The sequence below is a fragment of the Apaloderma vittatum genome, unplaced genomic scaffold (genome assembly GCF_000703405.1).
Source record: "Apaloderma vittatum isolate BGI_N311 unplaced genomic scaffold, ASM70340v1 scaffold26895, whole genome shotgun sequence".
Classification (NCBI taxonomy): domain Eukaryota; kingdom Metazoa; phylum Chordata; class Aves; order Trogoniformes; family Trogonidae; genus Apaloderma; species Apaloderma vittatum.
Window position 1 is genome coordinate 7901 of NW_009719255.1, and position 21937 is coordinate 29837.

At 47.4% G+C, this 21937-nt stretch overlaps 1 protein-coding gene across 1 annotated transcript in view; it reads left to right on the top strand.

Annotated features, from left to right (window-relative positions):
• Positions 1 to 3476: 3476 nt before the first annotated feature.
• The window catches only part of ATP11C (ATPase, class VI, type 11C), a gene marked incomplete at its 5' end in the record, with an annotated part of 40986 nt that continues 22525 nt past the window's right edge, over positions 3477 to 21937 (top strand). The window contains 11 exons of the mRNA XM_009870564.1: positions 3477 to 3605; positions 8750 to 8869; positions 10307 to 10396; positions 14355 to 14435; positions 15448 to 15555; positions 16163 to 16291; positions 18612 to 18715; positions 19381 to 19431; positions 20299 to 20363; positions 20920 to 21001; positions 21368 to 21518. Of these exons, the coding sequence (XP_009868866.1) occupies positions 3477 to 3605; positions 8750 to 8869; positions 10307 to 10396; positions 14355 to 14435; positions 15448 to 15555; positions 16163 to 16291; positions 18612 to 18715; positions 19381 to 19431; positions 20299 to 20363; positions 20920 to 21001; positions 21368 to 21518 (1110 nt within the window). The remainder of the gene's footprint in view (positions 3606 to 8749; positions 8870 to 10306; positions 10397 to 14354; positions 14436 to 15447; positions 15556 to 16162; positions 16292 to 18611; positions 18716 to 19380; positions 19432 to 20298; positions 20364 to 20919; positions 21002 to 21367; positions 21519 to 21937) is intronic.

The following is a 21937-nucleotide window of genomic DNA, read 5'->3' on the forward strand; positions in this document are numbered from 1 at the left end:
AAGCTGAGTAAGATGTGCAACAGGCAAGACTAGACAATTTGAAGTGATTTTTTCGTATTGCAATCCAAGATCTTTTCAGCAGTAATAAAAATTAAGTACTGCTAGACTGCAGTGACGCTGCTCCCTTGCCTGAGTCTCAATTGGCTTAAGAGGGGAAAAAAAATAAATCGCACTATCTCACTGCTGGGAAATTAAATGTAGAGGAAAAAAATCCTCTTTGTGAGCAGCCTTGCCATCTTTTATTATGATTTCTGTGTAATTCCTCCCTGGCATTCTCACAAAGTTGGGTGGCTGCTGCCAATAGGGACCAGGGGTGACATGAGGTCCTCGGGGCTGGGGGGGCTCAGGCAGCTGCCCCACTCTTACAGGGGCTGCAAAACCAAGCAGAAAATGCAATATTGATTTTCTTTTTTTTTTTTTTTTGGCTCGCAGGCTGGCGTTTTGCGTGCCATATTCGTTCACTGTTGTGGAAGGGTTTTATTCTTCTTTTCCCCTTCCCCCCTCCCCGCCTCTTCCTTCCATCTCACCTTTTCTTATCAATGTTTGCTCGGGGAGGGAGCGCAGTTAAATTAGCTGCAATGCCCAGAGGGCCGAGTCCTCAGTCAAATTAATATTGTGGAGCACATCATTTCCGCGGGGTGGGTTTCTTGCAGCGCGTTTGAATGGATGGAAGTAGGACTTTCCACTTGACAAGGACCATTCCGGTAAGTGCCGGGTGGGCAGATCGGATGTGCAGGGAGAGGAAACGTGGGGTGAAGGCGCTTCTTGATAACGGTGAGAGCAGGAACGCCCTTATCCCAGTGACCCTGTCGGGAAGGCGGCTGGTGGGGTGGGATGAGCAGGAGCCTGAGTCATCTGGGATACTGCCCTCTTCTCCCAGTGCGGGGATGGACCGCGCTGGCCCCCCAGCACCAAGCCCGGCATCGCTGCACCCGCTCAGACCTCACCTCCAGGTCGCTGTGGATAATTGGATTTCTTTACTGGGGCAGAACCTGGCTGCTGGCGTTGCTGAGCGCGGGTGCTTGGGCAGCGCCTGCTGTGCTGGAGCTGCTCTGCAGCCGCGTTACCCAGCCTGGCAGGAACAGGAGCCGAAAGGATTTCCTGGAGATAAACAATTTTAGGCCACATGGTGAGGATTTCTTCCTGACTGAGTGGATTGCACTGATCCGGTACCACAGTGTAACTGTGCCTGCAGCCCCAAGGATAAATCAGTTGGTTCCTGGTGTATCAGGAGATGAAAATGCTCCCAGTGGGGGGTGTGGAGCTGATTTAGGCAGTGGAGCGAGGGGCAAAGGAGGCAACTTCTCCCTCTCTTCCCCTTTTATCTCCTGCTAAACATTTCTCTGCAGCAGAGCAATTAGAGGGTTAGAAAACTACAGCTTTTACTTTTTTTGGAGTTGAAAAACTTAATCTGAACCAACATGAATGAACAGCATGGGGGTGCGGTTGGGACCTCGGACACCCATTGAGGGCACCCCATGGTGCTGTCCTGGGGCTCGATCCCCCGAGATGTTGGCGTGGGGCTCAGCAGCCAGGACCTGCCCTCCCAGGGGCACGACAGCTTCCCTGGGGGGCCGGGAAGGTCTGATTCTGGGCGCTGTGGGGATGTACACCCCGGCAGCGGGGTCTGCTGCTTCGGCCCCCGGAGGGTGGGCTCGCTTCAGAGCAAAAAGGAAGGAGACTGCTCTGGAAAATGGGCTTCTTGCTGGTCAGTCCACAGCCTGGCTCTGAAATGCTGGGAAAACTTAAAAAGGGGCAAAATATTGTGGGTGGCAGAGGTCAGGGCACTGTCTGGCCGAGCTGGGATGTGTAACATAGCATTTAGGGTATTTTTTTTTTTCCATAACTGAAGAGTGCAGGCTTTTGGAGGATCAGAAAGCAACAGGAAAACCAACAAATTATAGCTGTGCTGGCTGATGCAAGCACTGACAATTGCAAACTTGGAAGTTTTTATTCCCCGTTTGCTTACTTCTATTTTAATTTTTGCCAGGGCAAATCACTGCTCTGAAGAGTTCGCTGCCCTGCTGAAATAGCTGCCGATGAGCAGACATATGTGCACAGCTTGAGCTGGGGAAAGGAGGGAGGAAGAGGTTTGAAGGCGGAAAGACCTCGTCGTGTTTTGCTTTGTGACCTCTGCAAAACATTTGGCTCTTACTCAAAGTCCTTTTTCTATTCTCGAGTCTGAAGTGTTCCTATGAGCCTGAATTTTATATGCCGGCAGCATGCTGGTCGAACTTCTCTTTTGGACTGCCAAGAATAAAAAATATGCTGCCTGTATTTTGAGATGAGCAGTGGTTTCATAACCCTGACTGCCAACCGGGCAGGGAGGGGGAAGAAAAAAAAAAAGACATTGAGATCCCAAAAGCTTCCAAAGGTCGGTGATTCTGTTTGAACAAGAGCAACAACTTTTTCCCCAAAAGAGCAGCACTGAAGCAATGCCACCCCGATCGATACCTGCTGCCTTTGGTCTGGGTTTGTCTTTGTGCAGTGTACATGACCTGACTTTTTGCAAAGAGCTGCTGAACTGAGGCTCTGGTTAGCGACCGTGTGGCCTGTTTGCTGGGAACATGTGGCACGGCGTGATCTTCAGATGGAAAAAGTAAACCACCCCAAAACTCGCACTGAAAAAACTCTTTTGCGGCCGTACCCCTGCACGCGGTGCTCACCGAGTCCAGGAGAGGACTGGACCCTCCTGTAAATTTATTATCTGGGTGAAAAAGCTTGTGTAATTTTCTCTGTCCACCCTTCTTAAATCTTTCAAGTAGCCGTTTCCCCTGTTCTCCCCGCCCCGCCGCATTTTTATCGGTGGCTTTGTTGGCTAAGTCAGCTTTTCCAGGAAACTCAGCCTGGCTGGGCTCTGCTGGTCTCCAGCCCATGGTGCCTGGAGGAGGTGACCTCCCTGCCAGCCCGGATGGTGAGGCAGTGGGGACGTGGGGCAGAGGGGACGTGGGGACAGGCTCTGGCTGCGGCTTGACTTGCATTAAGGATGGTGTGATCTGGGTCAGTGATGCTCTGTCAGAGCACATCATCCCCAAGAGGGACAGGGGTCTGGATGTTGAGCTTCATGTGCTGACCATGTTTTCACCAAAAAAACCTATATTTTTTTTATGGCTTCGCTTTTGCTCTTGCTTGTTGTGCTTGGTCTGGGGGCTCCCATGGTTACCTGCTGCCCCCCTCACCCCGACGGGAGCTGGCTTGCCCACAGCGGTCACTCCTTGGTGGTCCTGTTGCCCCTGTGGTTGAAATACTAGTAGGAGCTTCAGAGGAGGAGAAGGCACGTCCAGGTTTAAATTTCAACCTTTTGCTTTCCCCATGTATGTACCAACCTTCCCTCTTCTACTGAGGGATCTGCAGCAGAAGTCTTCTGCAGTGGGATACAAATGTGGAGCTGTGCTCATTTTCAACTCTGTTTCTTGGACCTGTGGGCTCCTGGTATTTTAAATGCAATGTTTGTGCCTTGATCTTTTTATTCCCAGCCCCACCCCACGAGGTCTGTGCATGTTATTGACCCTTTCCTGGAGGCACAGGGCAGGGCGGTGGGGTTGATCCCGATCGATGGAGTTCTCTCTCTAAATCAGATCTGCCTAAAAATGTGGTCGCTGTGGGTAAGCAGAGTCTGAACTGCTAAATTATTTTGGGTTTTCTCTTTGCCTGTGCTTGCATAGAAACAACTAAGAGGAATAGAAAATGTGGCAAGAAAAATTTCAGTTGAAAATCTGTCGGTTGAGTGGTGAGGCAGGTGTGCTGAGACTGCTGGACAGTTTGGGGAGGTTACGGTGAATTTGAGGAGACTTTCTTAAATTGTGGATGCATGGATTTTTTTATTTTTTTTGTGTGGTTCTGAGAATAAATGAAACGGGAGCTAGAACAGGCTGTTTTGGGAGATAGTGTTATTTTTGCAGGCTTTTTTTGTAAATCAGGTCGTCTTCCCTACTACTTTATGATAAATGGAACAATACAGGAGTGATTAGACTTTAAACTATTCATGAGATCTAAGCCAAGTAATGTGATTTAATCTCTCTTCTGCATATATTTAATATAAGCTGTGATTTCATTCAAATGTTTGAGCTTTGTACTTGTACTGCATAATTATCTCTGGTTTTAGCAGATGATTTTTTTAAAATGCCTGTGGTTTTTATTAGATCATTTTTCTATGAGTTATTTGTGTTTACTTTGTGGCTGGAAGATATCTTCAGCAAACATGAAAGGAGTTTCTTTTGATTAGTTCTGGTTTGGGTGCTTTCTGAAACTGTAGTAAATCAAATGGTGGTTTGGGATGTTTTTTTTTTACCACTTGTTTTTCCCCTCTTCTCTGGAGATGGGGCCAGCAGGTAGCACAGACAATTCTTTTCCATATGGGGGATATAATTAAACGCTGTGTTTTGCAGCTACCCCAGGAATTGCCCATTTCAAGTGGCTCCTCATGAGCCGCAGAACACGTGGTCACTTCTTCTGTTGAACTCAGTCTAACTCCATTAATTTTTACCCAGGCCTGCTAATTTTTACCCAGATTTGCAACTTTTTATTAAGTCTCTGCATCCTGTGCACGGTGCTGGGCTGGATTCCCAGAAATTTGGGATGGACTTTTAAAATTGGGGCAGCTGAAGAAAATAGCCGTCATTCCTAATGCCTTCTTCTCAGAACTGCTGCTTCTGACACTCAGTGGGCTTTGTACCAGGTTGAAAGCACAAGAAGATTTGGTTACGCCAAAATATTTAAATACGTTGTGTATCTGAATTTCTCCGTGGCACAGAGCGGCAGCCCTTTGCCCCGCTGTGCGCGCCCGCCACGGTGGCCGCGACGGGGTTATTTATTCCTGCAGCCTGGATGCCAGGTCCTGCCTGAGGTGGGAAGCGAGGACAGACAGTGAGCTGCCAGTCTGGGAAGGTGTTCCTGGCAGCACCACTTCACCAGCCTCATCTTTTATTCCTGTTATTTGTGTTTCACTCTCTGGCTGCTCTCTTCCAGCCCAGCTCCTTCAGGAGGGAGCTGGTTTGGATGCCCCGGCTGAGAGGTTGACTCGCTGATGGGCTTGGTTTTGTGTTGGGGGAGTGGAGCAGGAACCGCAAACTGAAGCTTGAAATGTCCCAAGTCCCCCATGTCTTTGGGGCTGATCTTCAAGTGGTGCAAAGAGGATAGTGGCTCCTCTCAAAAATACCTCCTCTCCCTCCTCTCGGTTCCTCAGGGAACCGCTTTGAAGGGCCCGGGCAGTCTTACACTGCTCATCCCTATGGATGTCGGTGGGTAGCACCATCATCCCTGTGGGTATCTCACAGCACTCCTGGGAGGTCATAAAGTGTATATGATAGGGAATACAATTGTTTATTTTCTTAAAAAATCGTTCTGGCAGGCTTGGCTCTGCACAGCAGAAGAAATACTGGCTTTTGCTTGCCCCAGCCAACTCCTGCACCGTGGCCCGAGGGCTTTATAAAACCCCACCAGGCAATGGAGGAGCTGTTTGAATTGTCTCCAAGTAATATTTTTTGTGTGTGTGCTATCAGAATTAAAATTTCAATGAAAAGTAGTTGCAAAGGTCGTCTAAATCCTCTCCCTGCTAATCTGCGTGTTTTATAATTTTCCCAAAAGCCTGGCAGTTACTCCCTAAATCTCCTCTTAAGGCTCCATTGAGAGCCGTTATTAAGCCTTTGCAAGCCATTAGCAACCCGGCGAGCCGTTCCACGTGGCCCTTGCAAAACGAGAGCTTTGGATTGCCCAGCTGAGCCAGCATCTCTCGCCGTGGCCGTCGCCGTGGCGTGCGTGAGAAAACCAGAGAGTGGTGCGAACTTCGAGCTTCTCGCGCCGCTGCATGATGGTGTGACACCGAGGGCTGGCCCGGGGAATGGGAAATGAAACACTGGCAGCAGAGGGAGTCTGGCTAGAGCGTGGACTTCTCCTTGTGCTGCCACTGCAGAGGCTTCTCATACACCGTAACGGAGTTGCTGCCCTGTTTGCAGGAGATGCTTCAAATAAATCGGGATTTGAGGGGTGAAAGCTTACCCAGGAGTTGGTGGTAACTTGGTGGAAGAGCTGAGTCGCGGGCTTCGCTGGCTGACACACCACACCTGGGCTTTGGCTTCTCCACATGCTCTGGGTTTTCTGTGGCTCACTGTGGGTAGTCTTGCAGAGTGAATACTCGTCTGGGAGTGCTTTAACCAGAGGGTTTTTTCACTTCTGTAGCAATGTGTGCGTTTGACAACCCCTCCCCCCGCCTCCTTCCCGCCGCTCTGCCGGTGGTGCAGGCAGAGGATGCTCGTGATTCCTCCCTGTGCTGGAAGGTGCTTGCCAGGCACATCTACCTCCTGCCTGGGATGTGATGGGGGTGTCAGGCTTGGGGCCAGTCCCTCTGTGCTCCCGGGTGCTGCTGGGACAGGGCTGGATGGATCTGCCTTGTGCTCCCAGGGGGCAGATTGATGCAGGGATCCAAGAATTATTGTGGCTGGAAGAAAACTCTGAGATTGTCAAGTCCAGCCTATGACCCAACACCACCACATCGGCCAGACCACGGCACTGAGTGCCACATCCAGCCTCTCCTTAAACCCCTCCAGGGACGGTGACTCCAGCCCTTCCCTGGGCAGTGCATCCCAGTGCCTGAGCACCCTCTCCCTGAGCAAGGGCTTCCTGAGATCCAACCTAAACCTCCCCTTCTTCTGCTCTAAGTGGCTGCTGCTGGGAGTTTGAAAGATTGGCACAGCAAACCAAGTTTGGGCGCAGTGTAAGAGCACTTCTTTTAATTAATAATGCTGCAAACATGGGTGGGGAGCAGGGGGAAGGAAGAGCTGCTGCTTCCTTTGGGCAGACCCTGCTCATGGTGCAAGGAGGATCCATTTCATTCCCGGATGAGTAGGACTGGCTTGGATTTTTTTATATTTTTTTTAACACTTTCTCCAAGCAGCAGGTAGTCCCAGGCTTTGCTGTCTAAGCATGGTTGTTCTCAGAGTACCTTTTCTCTAGCTGGATTTTGTTTGTGGCGTGACCATCTGCCTGCGATGAGCAGCTTGGGACAACGGGGATGCTGAGCTGGACCCCAGGCACATGAGGAGCATCCACCCACAGAGAGCTGAGCCCAGGCTGGGCAGCTGACACAGGATCGGCATTTTTGGCACCTGCCCTGGTGGGCTTTCAAAGCAAACTAGCTCTAGGGTTGAGGATTAATAAGACTAAGTGGAGTATGAACGGTATCTGCTGTTATTTCAGCAGCCCTGCCACCTGCTAATGCCCTTGAACTGTGAGCAGCGGCAAACATCTTGTCTGCTCATGTTTTAAAATCCAAAACCTTAACTCTAAGAAAACCCTAGCCTGGCTTAAGACCCACTCTTTTTTTCACCTCCTCGCTCCATCTGCTCTTAGTGGACATTCTAAATTCACTTTGTAATTTTAAGTTCAACCTTACAAAATGTTTTCTAGTACCAGCCAAGCCTCCTCCCTTGGCTGTGTCTGTGGCAGAGACACTTTATTATGCACAAGGTGGGACTTGAACAGAATGAAAAGCCAATTTTTAAATTGCGGCACAGTTTTATTTCTTTCAAAAATTGACTTTTCTGATCCACTGAGCACCTTGTGCGGGCTGAGCAGCCCAGAGCTGGAAAGTGATGAAGCGAGTAAAAAACATTTAAGATTAGCATTTAAGCAGAAGAGCACTGTTACTTCCAGTATATCCAGATACCTTGTTTACTGTGTGTTGTTTTAACACACTCCCCATTGGATTGGGAGGATCTGTCTTTAATTTGCCAGGTGCCGTGAGCCCCTGGGGAGCCTGCAAGGGCCGTGGGGGCGGCTGGGTGTGACAGCTCCGTGTCGCAGGTAACTCTTACGACTTCGTGCAAGGGATGCTCTCCTCCTGCGGAGCCTCTCTGCTTCCCCTCTGTTTGAGATTGCTCTTCTGTAATTCCCCTCATCCTTCCTCTGGCTGGCGTGGGGCAGAGGGGCTGTCATCAAGCTCCCCCTGTCACCAGGTTGTCCTTCACTTGTGACATCTCCTGCTGCTGAAAAATAACCCCCCAGCAAGGCGAGCTGGCACCTCCAGCTCCCTGTGTATCTTCTTGGGGAGCTTGTGGTGTGCAACTGTCTGCCTTGCTATTTCTGATTTTATCTGAGGTTTTAAAATAGCAGAAGTATACTTTTTTTTTAAAGCTAAAATCCAAAGTCTGCCTGCACCAGGGCAGTGGAGGGATGTTTTGGTTGGACTGGAGGCTTTGATGGGAGGGCAACTATGAAGGAGGGGGCAGTTTTAATCATGCTCCATGGGCTCCCAGGGGAAAGTCTGGAGCCACTGATGAAACACAGGCTGAAGGACTTTCCAGGCTCGGACTAGGAAGAAATGTGTAGAAGATAAATTACATGCCTGATGGCTTGAAGTGACTGCTGAAGGTGTATTCTCCTTCAGGAAAGAAAAATTCCCTGGTAGGGGGGCACCGGCTGCAAACACAGGCAGCAGCTGTCCTATGTAGGGCAGAAACACGGTGGGAACGAGCGATGAGCTGTCGTGGTGGGGTGCAGGTCAGGCTGTGGTCCTGGGACATCGATGGGGACCCCAAGTTGCAAGCTCAATATTGCCTTGGTTTTGCTAAGTGACCTCACATGTGCCACTTTGTTCTCCGGGCTGGGGTAGAGAAGCAAATTTTGGAGTTGCCAGCTGCCTTCTTTCCACCCAACAGCAAGGTGCTTTCAGAAGCTGGAAGCTATTAGTGCAAACATTCAACTTCTTTTGAGCCAGAAACTAAATTTTTCCCTCTCCTGGTTGCCCCGACAGTGTGCTGGGGAAGAGAAGCGGGTCGGCACACGCACCGTGGTGGTCGGACACCGGCCGGTTTTGGAAACAGATGCGTACGTGGCACAGAAGTTCTGCGACAACAGGATCGTCTCCTCCAAGGTGAGCTCGCTCTGCTTGCCCAGATGTGTTCGCTGCTCGGGTATTCACCCTGGTTTGTTTGAGGATTTTTTTTTTTTGAAATTGAGAAACTCAGAATTCCTCAAGGATAAGTGGAAACGTCCCTTTGTGAGAGGAGCAGCTCAGTACATACCTTATAGCACAGCTCCAGAATCATTATTACTCCTTTTTCTTCCTATTTGTCTCAGTGGGGGTGCGTACAAGTTCCTTCCTTCTGGGCTGGATGAGAGCAAAGCACGTGGACTCGTTGGTTTTATGGGGTTTTGGGGGGTGATGTGGCTTTTTAATTTTTTCTATCGTTGCCGTTGTGAAGAAGGAAGAGGGGAAGTGTAGTACAGCATGAGACAACAGCCTCAGATTTGCAAAAGGGAGTGGAGATTATTTTATAAATTGACAGAAAAATACGATTTCCCCCCCTCTTTTTTTTTTTTTTAATTTGTTCCTTTTGTTTTTTCTGTCTTCAGATAGGATGAAAATAACCGTGCTCTGTTTATCCCTTTGGATGAAAGGGGAAACATTCATACGGTATTAATGCAGCTTTTGTTTATGATGGAAAACTGTGATGACACCCATCTGCCTTCTGCTTGGCTTTTTTTCTGTGACATTTATGAAGCTATTTCGAAAGATTTGAAGCCAATTCGAGTAAAATATCAAACAAGCGGCATCTGATATTGTCAACACAGCTGGATACATATGACGTTGCTCAGGATTCGTGATGCTGAGCATACAGTTAGGCTTGGTTTACTGTACTTGAGCTGAAAGGGAGGGCTTCCTCTCCTTTTTTTATACAGCTCGTATCATACAGATTTTATGTCTGTGTGCTGTCTTGAGTTTCTATTGGGTAAAGTTTTAAGTGTAACCATGTTTAAGTCATGTAGCTCTTCCGTTGACAGTTCTCTAGCCCACAAGGGGATCCTCCAGAGGGGACACCTTCCACTGTTTCTGTTCCCTTTCTGACAAAATGGTTTCGTTTAGCACCAATTTTAATTCTTCCCTGATTTTTTTCAATAATGTTTTATCCTTTTTAATTTTTTTCCAGTTACGTTTTTTAGGCCTGCGGTCTGCTTAACTGACCAGTCTCTTATTATAATTAAATGGACACTGGTCTTTAGACTTGGCTGCTTATTTTTCTTTGTTTATTTGAGGCAGGCTGAAAGATCCAATATTAGACCCGTTATGTTCCATGTTTCTCCTAAGTTCCACATTCTGTGATTCTGTGATTCTGTGATATGGATCCTGTTGGTTTTAGCTCCTTTTACCCTTTGCCATCTCCAGGGCAGCTCGGACAGCTCTCTGCAGTGCTCCTCGCTGAGTTAAAGGGAAAACTGCTTTTCTTATTTCGTGCAGCGTCTTCCCGTTTTGTAGCTGAAGTCCCCAGTCAACCCCGATCTGTGTGTGAGCCCCTCTCTCTCCCCACAGTACACCCTCTGGAACTTCCTCCCGAAAAACCTTTTTGAGCAGTTTAGAAGAATTGCCAACTTCTACTTCCTCATCATCTTCCTTGTGCAGGTAAGAGCTGTGGTGCCAAGGGCTGGTTTTATTTCTGTGCACAGATGGTGAGCACAGCTTGAACAAGAACCGAGGTTCAGAACTGACTGTGGTGCTTATAAGTGGTGAGGGGTTGTTGTTAGCCTTTTTAATTCTTGCACATCATCCAAACATAACAACAATTACAATACTTGGGCCTGTCTGAGGTGATGTTTTGAATGACTGTTGAAACAATTAAAAAAAAAAATCTCACGTCTCTAACCGGTAAGATCAACTGGTGAAAATAACATTTGATACTGCAGAATTAGGATCTGTTTTTTGTCACCTTTTTGCTTCTGTTGCATGACTACTTTCCCAAGTTGTATGTTGTTTTTATATCCTAGTTACAGCAAGTTTTGAGGCAAGCGGGAGCGATAGGCTGTACTCAGTAAAATTCAGAAAATGTCTAACGTGAGCTTTGGGAATGTGACACTTCAAGAAGCTGCTTTGCATAGACAAAATAGCAAATTTTATACATGGACAAACTTTTTCTGCTTTGCTTAAGGAGCAAATCCAAAGCAAACCTGAATACTCTTTTTCTTTTCTGTCAACCAAGAAGAGCAGACTGTCAAAAGGCTTTGAGGTGAAGGGAGTTTGGGAGAATCACTGCAGTAAATCCTCAGGCCAGGGGCTCAGCAGATGACCTGCTCTTGGGCTGCAAACAGGCATCATAACCCTACCCCAGCAATTTAGATGGTACCGTGTGGCTCCTTGCTGTTAGGTGGCTTCTCTGGGGTTTTGGTGGTTTGGCTCTGCGGTGTCACTTTCTCTTAGGCTGCACGCTCAAGAAACGAGCGTCTGAAATATTTTATCCTTTGAGTAAGGAATTAGGGCTTGCAGTGATGCCAGTGGCTGCCACAGATACGGGGGATCCCAAGACAAGGGCAGAGGATGGCTCCTCCTGGCAGTGGGACAGGAAGGGCTCAGGTTACCCTGGCATCAGCTGGCTCGCCTCCATCCCTGGATTTTGCTGGCGTTGCTCCCTTTTGTCAGAGTGAATTTGTAATTTGCCTTGAACTGAAGCGATGCCCTGGAGTCAGGCTGTCCTTTTTGTGTAGTTGGCCATTTAGTGACATGATATTACATTTCTTCTATTGACCCTCTGGCCACAAAGAACAAGGAATATTCTTGATTGTACTTACCAAACCAGTTGCCATTTAGCTGCTTTACCCGTGTTAGGCACAGGTTTATGCAGGTGAGAGAAGAGCCTGGCTCTTCCTCCTTGTTTTTTATTCTGTGAGCATCTCTTAAAATAAGGAAGCAACCCTCATGCTCTGTTAGAGAAAAAACTAACCCAGCTGAACAAAACCCAACCTGACAGCACTAATGCACTTGCTGCCCTATAGAGTAACTGGCTGCCCCCAGGCTCTTGATGTTCTGGAGATGTCATTTGCAAAAAAAAAAAAAAAAAAGGCACTTAGGGTCACTCCATTCATGTAAAATACTAAGGGTTATACCTTGATAAATGGCATCTATAGCTTAAATGTTAGTGCTTATTTTGAAATGACTTTAAATTAATGGGATTGCCCTGCGTGCTGCACGAGGAGTGCAGCATCTCGGTGCTTGGGGAATTGCCAGGTGCATCTGCTCTACTTGCTGCCGAAAACCGTTATCAAAATGCCTTTTACTCTGTGACTCCAAATTCAGGTCTCATTTTAGAGAGAGAAATTACACACACGAAACATAGAACCCCTATTAGTGCACTAGCAGGGGTACAAATAGCTGTTTCTTTGGTTCATCTATTGCAACACTCAAAGGAAGCTGGGAGTGAGCTCCTGGTGGAAGCGGCTGGCCTGGAGCGAGCGTCGGCCAAGTGCATTTGTAGGCAGAGCAAGGTGACAGCAGTAAAGCTAAGTTAGGAGGTCCCAGGAGTGAAAAATGTCCCTTTCAGTTGTTGAAGATAACTTCTGAACTGTGGTCTTCAGGGTTCTAAACAATGTGCTAGGTAGGAAGAAACTGTTAAGTAACAGGAAGATTTTATCACTTTTAAGTGGATCCAAATTAAGCCGTTGAAGTCCTAAACCAGCTCAAAAATAGCTTCAAAGGAGTCTGCCTTTGATGTTGTGGCTCATTGCTCCTGTGTCCTTTCCACCGGGCACAAAGGGGAAGAGCAGTATCCAGCCACAGGATGTGCGAGCAGTGCAATCTCCAGATACTTAAATGAGTTATTCTGGGAACTTCATCTTGTCTTTGTGTTAATACGTCTGTGATACAGCATTGGTATGGACAGAAATGGTACTGTTCATTTAAACAAATACAGATGGCCGCATCTCATCCCGTGCAGAGAGCTCTCCTGCGGAGCACCAGGGTGCCCTTAAAAGCCAAAATTCCTCTTGTATTCTCAAGATCTGTCCAATTTCTGTAAGAGAACTTTTGTCCAACCGGTCTTCGGTCGTGCCACCCCAGTGAGTGTCCGTCCCACGTGCTGTGTGCGGTGTCTGTGTGACACCTGACACCATCCTTGCTCAAGATTCTTCCTCTGAAGTCTGGTTTCTTCCAGACTTCATGTTTGTAAACAATTTACACCCATTGGAGTGAGCCAAGACTCTGTGTTCCTGGAGATATTTGTGGTGTTTATCTCGATTTACTTTCACGCTACTGAACTCATACACCACTTACCAGGCTGCTTCTTGTGGTGTTATCTCTTCCACTTCAATATCTTCTGGCTCTTCTCTCTTTGGGTCCGATAGCCGAGGGTAAAATTGCAGCGTACGGCATTTCACAGAGTTAAAAATTTCCACGTAGCCTCCTCCTAGCTGATAAGAGCGGTCCCATCCCTAACACAGCATTTTACAGGCAGCCTAAAACAATAAATATACAGATGCTGCTGTTTGCGAGCGTGCCAGGGAAGCGCAAACAAGCGGAGGGAGACAAAGTCCCTTTGTGGGGACACAAAGCCTTTCTGCTGAGCTTCCCCGTCCCTTTCATCCCAGCCCTCACCATCTGCCTCTCGTGCTCCCGTCCTCTCTGGAAAGGGCAGGAAAAACGGCCCATTTCGTGTGCCCTTCCAAAGGAAGGATGGGGCAGAGACACAACTTATCCTCCTCTTGTGTTATTCCCTCCCAGTTATGAAGCTATTCCGCTGTTCTTACCCCCGGCGCCAAGCTGTGATACGCTCAGAAGCAGCGGTTTCCCACAGCCTCGAGTTTGAATTAACAAGGAAGATCTTTGCCACGGTGCCAGTTTGAGCGCCACGCCGAGCTGGGGAAGAATCCAGCCATCTGCCCCAAGGGTCTTGTGTGGTCAGGGTGCTTAAATCGTGCTCTTGACTTCACGTTTCAGGGCTTAAAGACAGAACGTGGGTTTCTGTTTTGCCTAGATGCTCATGATCCATTTCAGCACATGTTGCCTGGGTAATTTGGGCTGATGCTTGTTACTTTTAGCCTCTGAGTGCCAGTGGTTCAAGAGAACTGGTGATGTCCTCCCTCTCAGATGTGTTTTAGGGTTCAGATGTGCCCTGTCTTCACTGCCAAAGAGGAGAAACACCCCTCCTGTGGCTCACTGCGAAACGAGGGTGTTTTTCCCGTCACGTATTGCTGCTGCCTCTGCTCCGTCTTCCTTCCCTGCCTCACTCCTCTCCAGCACATGCTGTGGTGGGAGGAGGCTTGTTGGCATCAGCACTTGGAGTGACTGTGTTTTTGTAGCCAATCCCTGGCCCATTCATCCAGGCTTTTGTTTCCCACTAGAGGAAGGTCAAATGTACTTTTTAAGCTACTTCTTCCCACCTGAGAGCATCTTGTGGTCTTTGGGAGGGAAGGATTGTAATCTCCTTGGAATGCCTGTGCTGGTCCTTCTCGTGCCCCTTCCTTCCCTCTCTCTTCTGCCAGGCTCTGACTTATCCCCCATGTACTGAGCACCTTTTTTCCCCCGTTACCAGATTTTTGTGTTTCTTCTGCTGCCTGAAAACCAGTTTTCTGCAGTTTATTTCTTTTCTTTGCAGGTGATAGTGGACACCCCAACCAGCCCAGTGACCAGTGGCCTCCCGCTCTTCTTTGTCATCACTGTCACAGCTATCAAACAGGTAAAAATCTCAGTTTGGGGAGAGGAAGATGCTCTTTGAGGCATGTAACAGAGAAAACGATGAGTTTTTGAATATGCTCAGAAGTCACCAAAATGGGCTGGTGGGTTTGGTGAACCACTCTCAGAAGGTGAGACACGTATACTGGTGCTTTTCAAGAGAGGCTGCGTGTTGAGCGTTGTTCGTCGTTCTCTCTTGTTTTGGCAGCATAAAGCAGCTCTGTACGTACTGTTGTGAGCAAGCCGTGAGGGTCAGTGGAGGTTACCGCTGTAGTTCTCGCTTTGCTTGAATTTTTCTTTTTTTAGAAATGCTCTCCCGAGTCTCTGCAGAGACGTGCTGCAAATATAGTCCATGCTCTGCTCCCGTGTTGGTAAATGGAAGGGATGAGTTCTGTTCAGCCACTCAGCTCGTCCCGAATATATGTAGCCCTCATCTTTTGCAGCATTAAAAGCCCTTTTTCATCCCATCCTGTGCATGTGGGCCATTTAAAACATCCTTTACAGAAGGATTGAATAATAAAAAAAGTTTCTTCTGCAGGGGCCAGAAAGGGAGAGCTGGAGTAAAACCGATCTACTTCAAATCTGAATGTTTTATTCTTTCAGTGAAGACCGAAGAGGAAGAGTCTCATCCTGCGTTACCATAGGAAAGAATGGCAGGGTGCTAAGTGTATTATTCATGTTATCAGCCCGTTCTTGCCAACACTGAGAATAATAGATACATGTTACTGTAGTTTAGCTGCTCGTTGCATGCGCTGTATATAGATTACTTTTGTGTGTTATTTTAATCTGTTCTGAATCTGTCAGATATGCAGATGAAGTTTTTTTAAGTGAATTGATTCACTCTGAGCTACTCTGGTTGATGTTTTGTCAGGCATGAAGGAGGTCTGAGGACTGCTTTATTTTTATTTTTTTTTTTTTTAAATCTCTCCCCCTCTCTCCATCCCTCCTCATCCCTCCTCTTCCATTAGTGGACTTGCTTTGTGACGGGTTCATGTTGCCTGTATTCATGTTCCTAGGGCTACGAGGACTGGCTGAGACACAGGGCTGACAACGAAGTGAACAAAAGCAACGTCTTCATTGTTGAAAATGCAAAGCAAGTGCAGAAAGAGAGCGAAAAAATCAAGGTAACTTCAAGAACTCTGCTGTGGTTTTTGATGAAGCCAAGGGAGACACGAGGGTGTGTGGTGAGGAGGCGAGGGCAGGGGAGGAGGGACGTGCTGAGGTGAGAACTGCTCCAGCGTGCTCGCTTTCAGAGGAGGTGCTCTGAGAACGGCTCCCAGTTAAGGAGTAAAGCTGCCTTTGATTGCTTTTGAAAAGCTGTCTCACAAAAGCTGTACCGGGGCTGACAAGTGATAGATCTGTCAGCGTTTTGCACTTCTCCAGGACAGGCAGTCCTCTTCTATTTCCAACTTTCCCAAGGACACTGGGAAAGTACACTTAGCTTTGATGTTAATTTATCACACTGCACTTCAGACAAGTACAGTCTCTTACTCTGTCAAGTTTTAGCAGAGAAATAAATACCGACTGTGCACATGGGTGCTCCGAGTTGATACGGGACTGGATTTGACCCACTGGGCTGTGGAGTGATGCTTGGCGACGCCTGCACCTCTTGAACCCTGGTTTTACTTTTAGCTGAGGTGATTTTTTTTCTGGGCTTTGAGAGAAGCTAAGTCCATAACCATCTAATAACAGCTGGGAGGGCTTTTCATGTAAATGTTTCCTTTCTTCCAGGTTGGAGACATAGTAGAGGTGAAAGCAGATGAGACCTTCCCCTGTGACTTGATATTTTTGGCTTCAAGCAGCGTTGACGGGACCTGTTACGTCACTACAGCAAGTCTCGATGGCGAGTCCAATTTCAAGGTGATGGGGAAGGATGGGACGATATTCGGGGATGCTCTGGGGCCTGGAGCTGTCACTGAAGCTTGCATGGTGCTTGCACAGTGGTGCTTAACCGGAGGGTGCTCCTGCAGAGCATGTCCCTGTGGCTGCATTCAACAGCTCTTCCCTCTGTCTGCTCCCAGTCCATCAGCCCCAAAGTCCTTTGGGGATTTTGGTTACTGTTTTGTGTCTCCCAAAAGCTGTTTCTGCTGGCGCCACCCCACATTGAATCTGTCCTTCTGGGTCAGGCTTTGCTGCCTTATTGCCCATCTCGGTGCTTCCCGCTCCTCGGGGTCTGGCTCCGTCGGTGCCTGTGGCTGCTTCAGCTCCCTTTCCACTCCCTGTCTGTTCTTTAGCCAAGTTTTTCAAGTCAGATCTGGGACTTTCTGAGGCATTATGTCTCAATTCATTTGGGGAATTTTTCACATTGCTTCTAGGTTGTTGGGTTTTTTTCCTCTCCCTTTCCCTGAACCAAGCAGTGAAATTTAATACTAGTCTTGCTCAGGCTGAATCTCCTCCAGTTTATTTTCTTTCTTTATTCATCCTCCCCTCTATAAGCTAAGTAAAGAAGCAGCGAAAAACTTACATACATCAGAAGACATTAGCATTTGGTTGCACTTGTGTTTGATAAATATTTATGCAGATATGACTAAATGCCGTAGTAAGGCTGGAAGATAGAAGATGTGATTCATTCTGGCACACTCTGTAGTCACTGGGAATACCAGTGTCGATCTGATACGTATTGTAAGGGATCTGTGGCTCTTCTCTTTATGGGCAGCTGTTCGTGGGTGCTGGAAATTGTGTAGGAGCTGGTGCAGCACCTGGTGCACTGTGCTGGTTCTGCTAGTGAAGAGGAGTGGAGCTTTGAAGTGACTTGAGGCTAAAAATCAATAACCCTGTTAAATGGGCAGTTGCTTATTTGTGTCGGGTGTGTTGTGTGTGTGAGTTCATGAAACTTCTGCAGGCTTGGCTCCTTCTAACTTCTGAGTCTGCAAGTGCAATGTTGAATTTCTGTATCAAGCACTGTGGTGGGTTTTCCTCTTGGTTTGTGGATTCCTATAGATGACTGCCTCCTGTTTCTTGACAAGATGAAGATGAGTTTGAAGGGAAGAACTAATAGAAAAGTGGAAGAGGGAATAGAAAAGTGCTGGTTGGGGAGATAGGTCTAACATTAGGAATCAGAGTTTGCTGCCAGAGGACGGTGAGGGAAGCAAATTTGGGCGCTCACAAAACCTTATCTGCACACATATCTGCCTCCGACCTGGTGGGGATTTCTCTGGGATGTCAGATCAAGGTATGAGAAGGACACCTGGGTAAGTGAAGCCAGAGCAGAACTAAAAAAGGGATTTTATCAAGGCTCTTTGAAGCGTGAATCTTTGGTCATACGTTAAAAGAACATGTGTTTTCTAAGTACTGAGGTTGTAATGGTCATGGAATTGATTAGGAGGTGACTTTGGAGTTATCACTTGGTAATTGCACAATGTCCATGGTCACAGCAGCAGTGGATGCAGAACCCTGCCCAGAGGGTGGGTTTGGCACCAGGCACTGCAGGAACAGCTTTGAGTTATGTTTCCCAAGAGGTGTTTGTGCGTCTGCTTCCAATTCCAAGCCAGGCAGGTCACCCAAGCGACACGAAGGTGGATATTGCTCACGTCATGACTACAGCGTGTGTAATGTGCCTGTCCCTCGGGGGATGCGCGAGGAGGGGGATGCAAGCGTAAGGAGTGGAGGAAGCTTTTTAATGAATTTGTTTATGAAGATGGATTAAGGCAGCCTGCCGTGACTGGGAGCTCTGAGTAGCTGCTATAAATAGAGCCTGGAAGGCAGTGAGCAGATCCTTCGTGGGCTTTCCAGTTAATTGTGAGAGATGAAGCTTTTGCAGCAGCAGCTGCTAAAAATAGCTTGAAGTCTGCCAGTGCTCTGCGTGATCCCTGGGCGTTGGAGCTGGAGTTTAATTACCTTCAGGAGCAGGTGGTGGTCCCTGGGAACCTTTTTGCCCTGGGGGTGTCTGCAGCCTCCCCCCATCCCACCGCCGCTGGGGCAGCACCAGGTCCCTGGGGAAAACCCAGAGATGCTCCGCTTTTGGTGCACGCCTTACTGAGCAGATACCCAGCAGCTCCTTCCTGCTTCTCTCGAGCTTCTGCTGAGAGATGCTTCAGCTGCTTTGTGGGAGGGGGACGAGAGCTTGGGTGAGCTGCCAGTGCTGATGAGCCTTTGCATGGTGGTATTTTAAGTAACAGGGTGAAACGCGGGTGGTGTTGCTGGGGGCTCGTGGTGACACTACCTGTGCTTCTCTGCCCAGACTCACTATGCTGTGCGAGATACCACCGTGCTCTGTACGGACGAAGCCATCGACGCCCTCACCGCCACGATCGAGTGCGAGCAGCCGCAGCCCGACCTCTACAAGTGAGTCTGCTATTCCTGCCCATCCTTCTCCTCTTGCCTGTCCTTCTCCTCCTGCCCTGTCACTGCCTGGTGTCATCTCCCTGCACCCTCAGTCAGGGGATCTAACGTGTTACAGTTCAGCAAAGCGAAGGAAACTTTTCATCAGAGACCGAAAGGTTTCTTGAGGCAGAGAGAAGCTGCCAGGCTTCTTCCATACAGTGTCAAAGTTAACACCGTACTTCAGGGCTCGGCTTCTTTGCAGCCAAACCTCCCCGATGCAACACTCATCGCAGCGTAATGAGCTGGTTTTTGTCAGCAAAGCTGTAGTGCCTGTTGCTAACCACTCCACCTCCCCAGTAAAATGCATCAGGCTTAGTGACTTCCAGGAGTCAGGGGTCTTTGTGGTTAAATCCCTTAAAGGAGGTTTGCTGGAGCGTGTTGCACTCCGTAATGAGGATGTGCTGGGGTGCGTAGGCACGGTCGGCTACTGCTGGAGGGACCCCCCAGCCTTGGGGGGTGCATGACTGTCCTGAGCGCAGCCACCCCTCTGAGGCACTGAACTCCCAAACGCACTCATTTATGTGTTTGTTTCCATCTTCTATCAAGGATGTCTTTTAGCATGTGTGTAGTAGCTCTTTATAATGTTAGTGTGTTTGTAATACAAATTTTTCATCTTTCTGATGCAGATTTGTTGGAAGAATCATCATCTACAGAAGCAACCAAGAGCCCGTAGCCAGGTTGGTCTTGCAGCCGTCTCCCTGTCCTTCCTCAGAGCGGTTGGGTATCTAAATCAGATTTCAAGGATCTGAACTGCTCCTGCCATTGTTAGGGAATGGCTGTTTTTCTTTAACCATTCCAAGTATTCCATTCTTACTGGTGTCCTGGAGTTAACCTCTCCGTTGATGCTCTTCTGCCATCCTGTGATTTGTTTGAGCCCCTCTTGAGGGAGCAGCGCAGGACCAGCAACCCTGTAACGTCCTTCCCTGCTGATGGGGAACAACTTTACCAGACAATTGCAAAATACTGTTTTTTCAAGGGAAAGCAGAAACTTCAGTGTCAGTTGGAGTGTTTTGGGGAAAAAAAAAACACAAGCAAATGATGTTTATAAGTTACCAAAACCAGGCAGCAGTCATTGCAGCGGTGCCGACCGTGTTTCTTGCTGTGGTGGATCTACCTGGACTCTAGAAGTGAGAGGGCCATGGGTGGAAGTTTCAAAGAGAAATTGTAACACGAATGAGAGAAAAATAAGCCTTGGTGCCATCCATCACCTGATGGACAGGTTTCTGATACTTTTAAAATCAGGTTTTTATGCAAGTACTGGAACATGCTAGATCTGAACATTTTGCACTTACTGCTCAAAAGCCTTACTGACAAACCCCCATTAAATTTTGAACCTTGAGCACCAAGCATAGTTCGTGTAAGACAAAATGGGAATGTAAGTATATAAAGAGGAAAACAAACTCCAGCAATGCCCCATTTAACATTCAGGTCAAGTAATCAGATCTAAAGAACATCTCTTTAGCTTTATAATCTGTCTCTGTGTCTAAATTACAAAGCGCTTTGAATATTCTTTGATGTAATGTTATAACTTCATTTACATTTAGGTCTTTGGGTCCAGAAAACCTGTTGCTGAAAGGTGCTACCCTCAAAAATACCAAGAAGATTTATGGTGAATCATTATTTATTATAATATTTATTTAAATACTTCTGATAAATAATGACAAATGTAGATATGTTCTTCACTAAAACACTTCTCTATTTGCCTGGGCTCTACCGTTAAATCTGGTGTGCCTGCGATTGTAGAGTTGACAGGATGAAACTGAGAGATACTGGTTAGACCTACAGGGCTTCCAAGCTGTGCAGGTTGTATTAATACACTCGAGCAAGCTTGTATTTTTCCCTGAGATGCAAAGAGCAGGGAGTTGTTCCCAAACCCGTTGCTACAAATGTGCAGTAGGGTTACAGTCTCAGCTGCTAGTGACAGAGGGTGACGGCTGATATGGGAGACTGATGTTTTTTCTGACTGTATGTGATCCATAGGCTCCTGCTTGGTGCTCTGAGATACATTAGTTAGCAGCCTCGGAGGTTTCTGCCCTTGGGTAATGCCTCTCTCTTCGGTTGGGGTTTGAGTTTCATGTGGACACCGATGCCCCTTATGGCTGAGTAGAGGTTCTGTCCTTCCGGGGCTGCGAGTGCCTTACGAGCCCTGCTTTAACACCCCGTAGGAGTTGCAGTCTATACTGGAATGGAAACGAAAATGGCTTTGAACTACCAAGGAAAATCTCAGAAACGGTCTGCTGTAGAAAAGTGAGTATTTATAGTCAGAAAAAAATCATTAAAAGCTGTTGGGTGTTGTGTTTTGGTTTTGGTTTTTTTGTAGATGTCTCATACAGGAATAGTCTCCTAATCTGCCGCCTTTTGTCTCGATTGTGCAGAAAATCTGTATATTTGACTAAGCATAACTTTCAAAAAGCTGCATCATTTAGTAGCCTTTTTATTTAAAAACAAAACTAAGAAATGTTAAAATGTATGAACTGGCCCTGAATATCAGTACTGCCAAAACCATTTGTTCTGTGATGCCCTTCTTAAAAGGAAGCCTTGTTCCTGTTTATGTGCGTTATTTTCTATATAAAAAGTAGCTGCATGAGTTTAAGGAAGAAACCTGTTTTTCAGATCTATCAACGCCTTCTTGATAGTGTATTTGTGCATCCTATTGAGCAAGGCTACTGTGTGCACAACTCTGAAGTATGTCTGGCAGAGTAATCCATTTAATGATGAGCCTTGGTACAATGAAAAGACTAAAAAAGAGAGAGACACATTCAAGGTAAGTGGATTTGTGTTTTGGTAACTCCTTCAGCTTTATTTATTCTGACTGTTTTATTTAATCTGATAGTGTCTGCCGCCAGCACTGCGAGTCCGATTTTCTCACTGGAAGTGCTGTCGTTTCCTTCGGTCTCCTCTTATTATTTGTTTCTTTTCTACCTCTTTTGTGCTTGTGCATGGCAATGCTTGGTGGAACAGGGCACAGCATCAATAAATACTGTATATTATAGAAATGTAACAGGCAATGTAACCTGGATCCTCATCTGAACCCGAGCTATCTTTCAGCTGTAAGTAAGCTGAAATTGAGGCCACGTCAACTGGCTTTTTAAACTTGCTGAGACGCAGGCAGTCAAGCCTGAAAGAGTGGCGGTGTGTAGAAATCTGTTATTTGATGGATGATTGAATGGGACTCACAGGGAC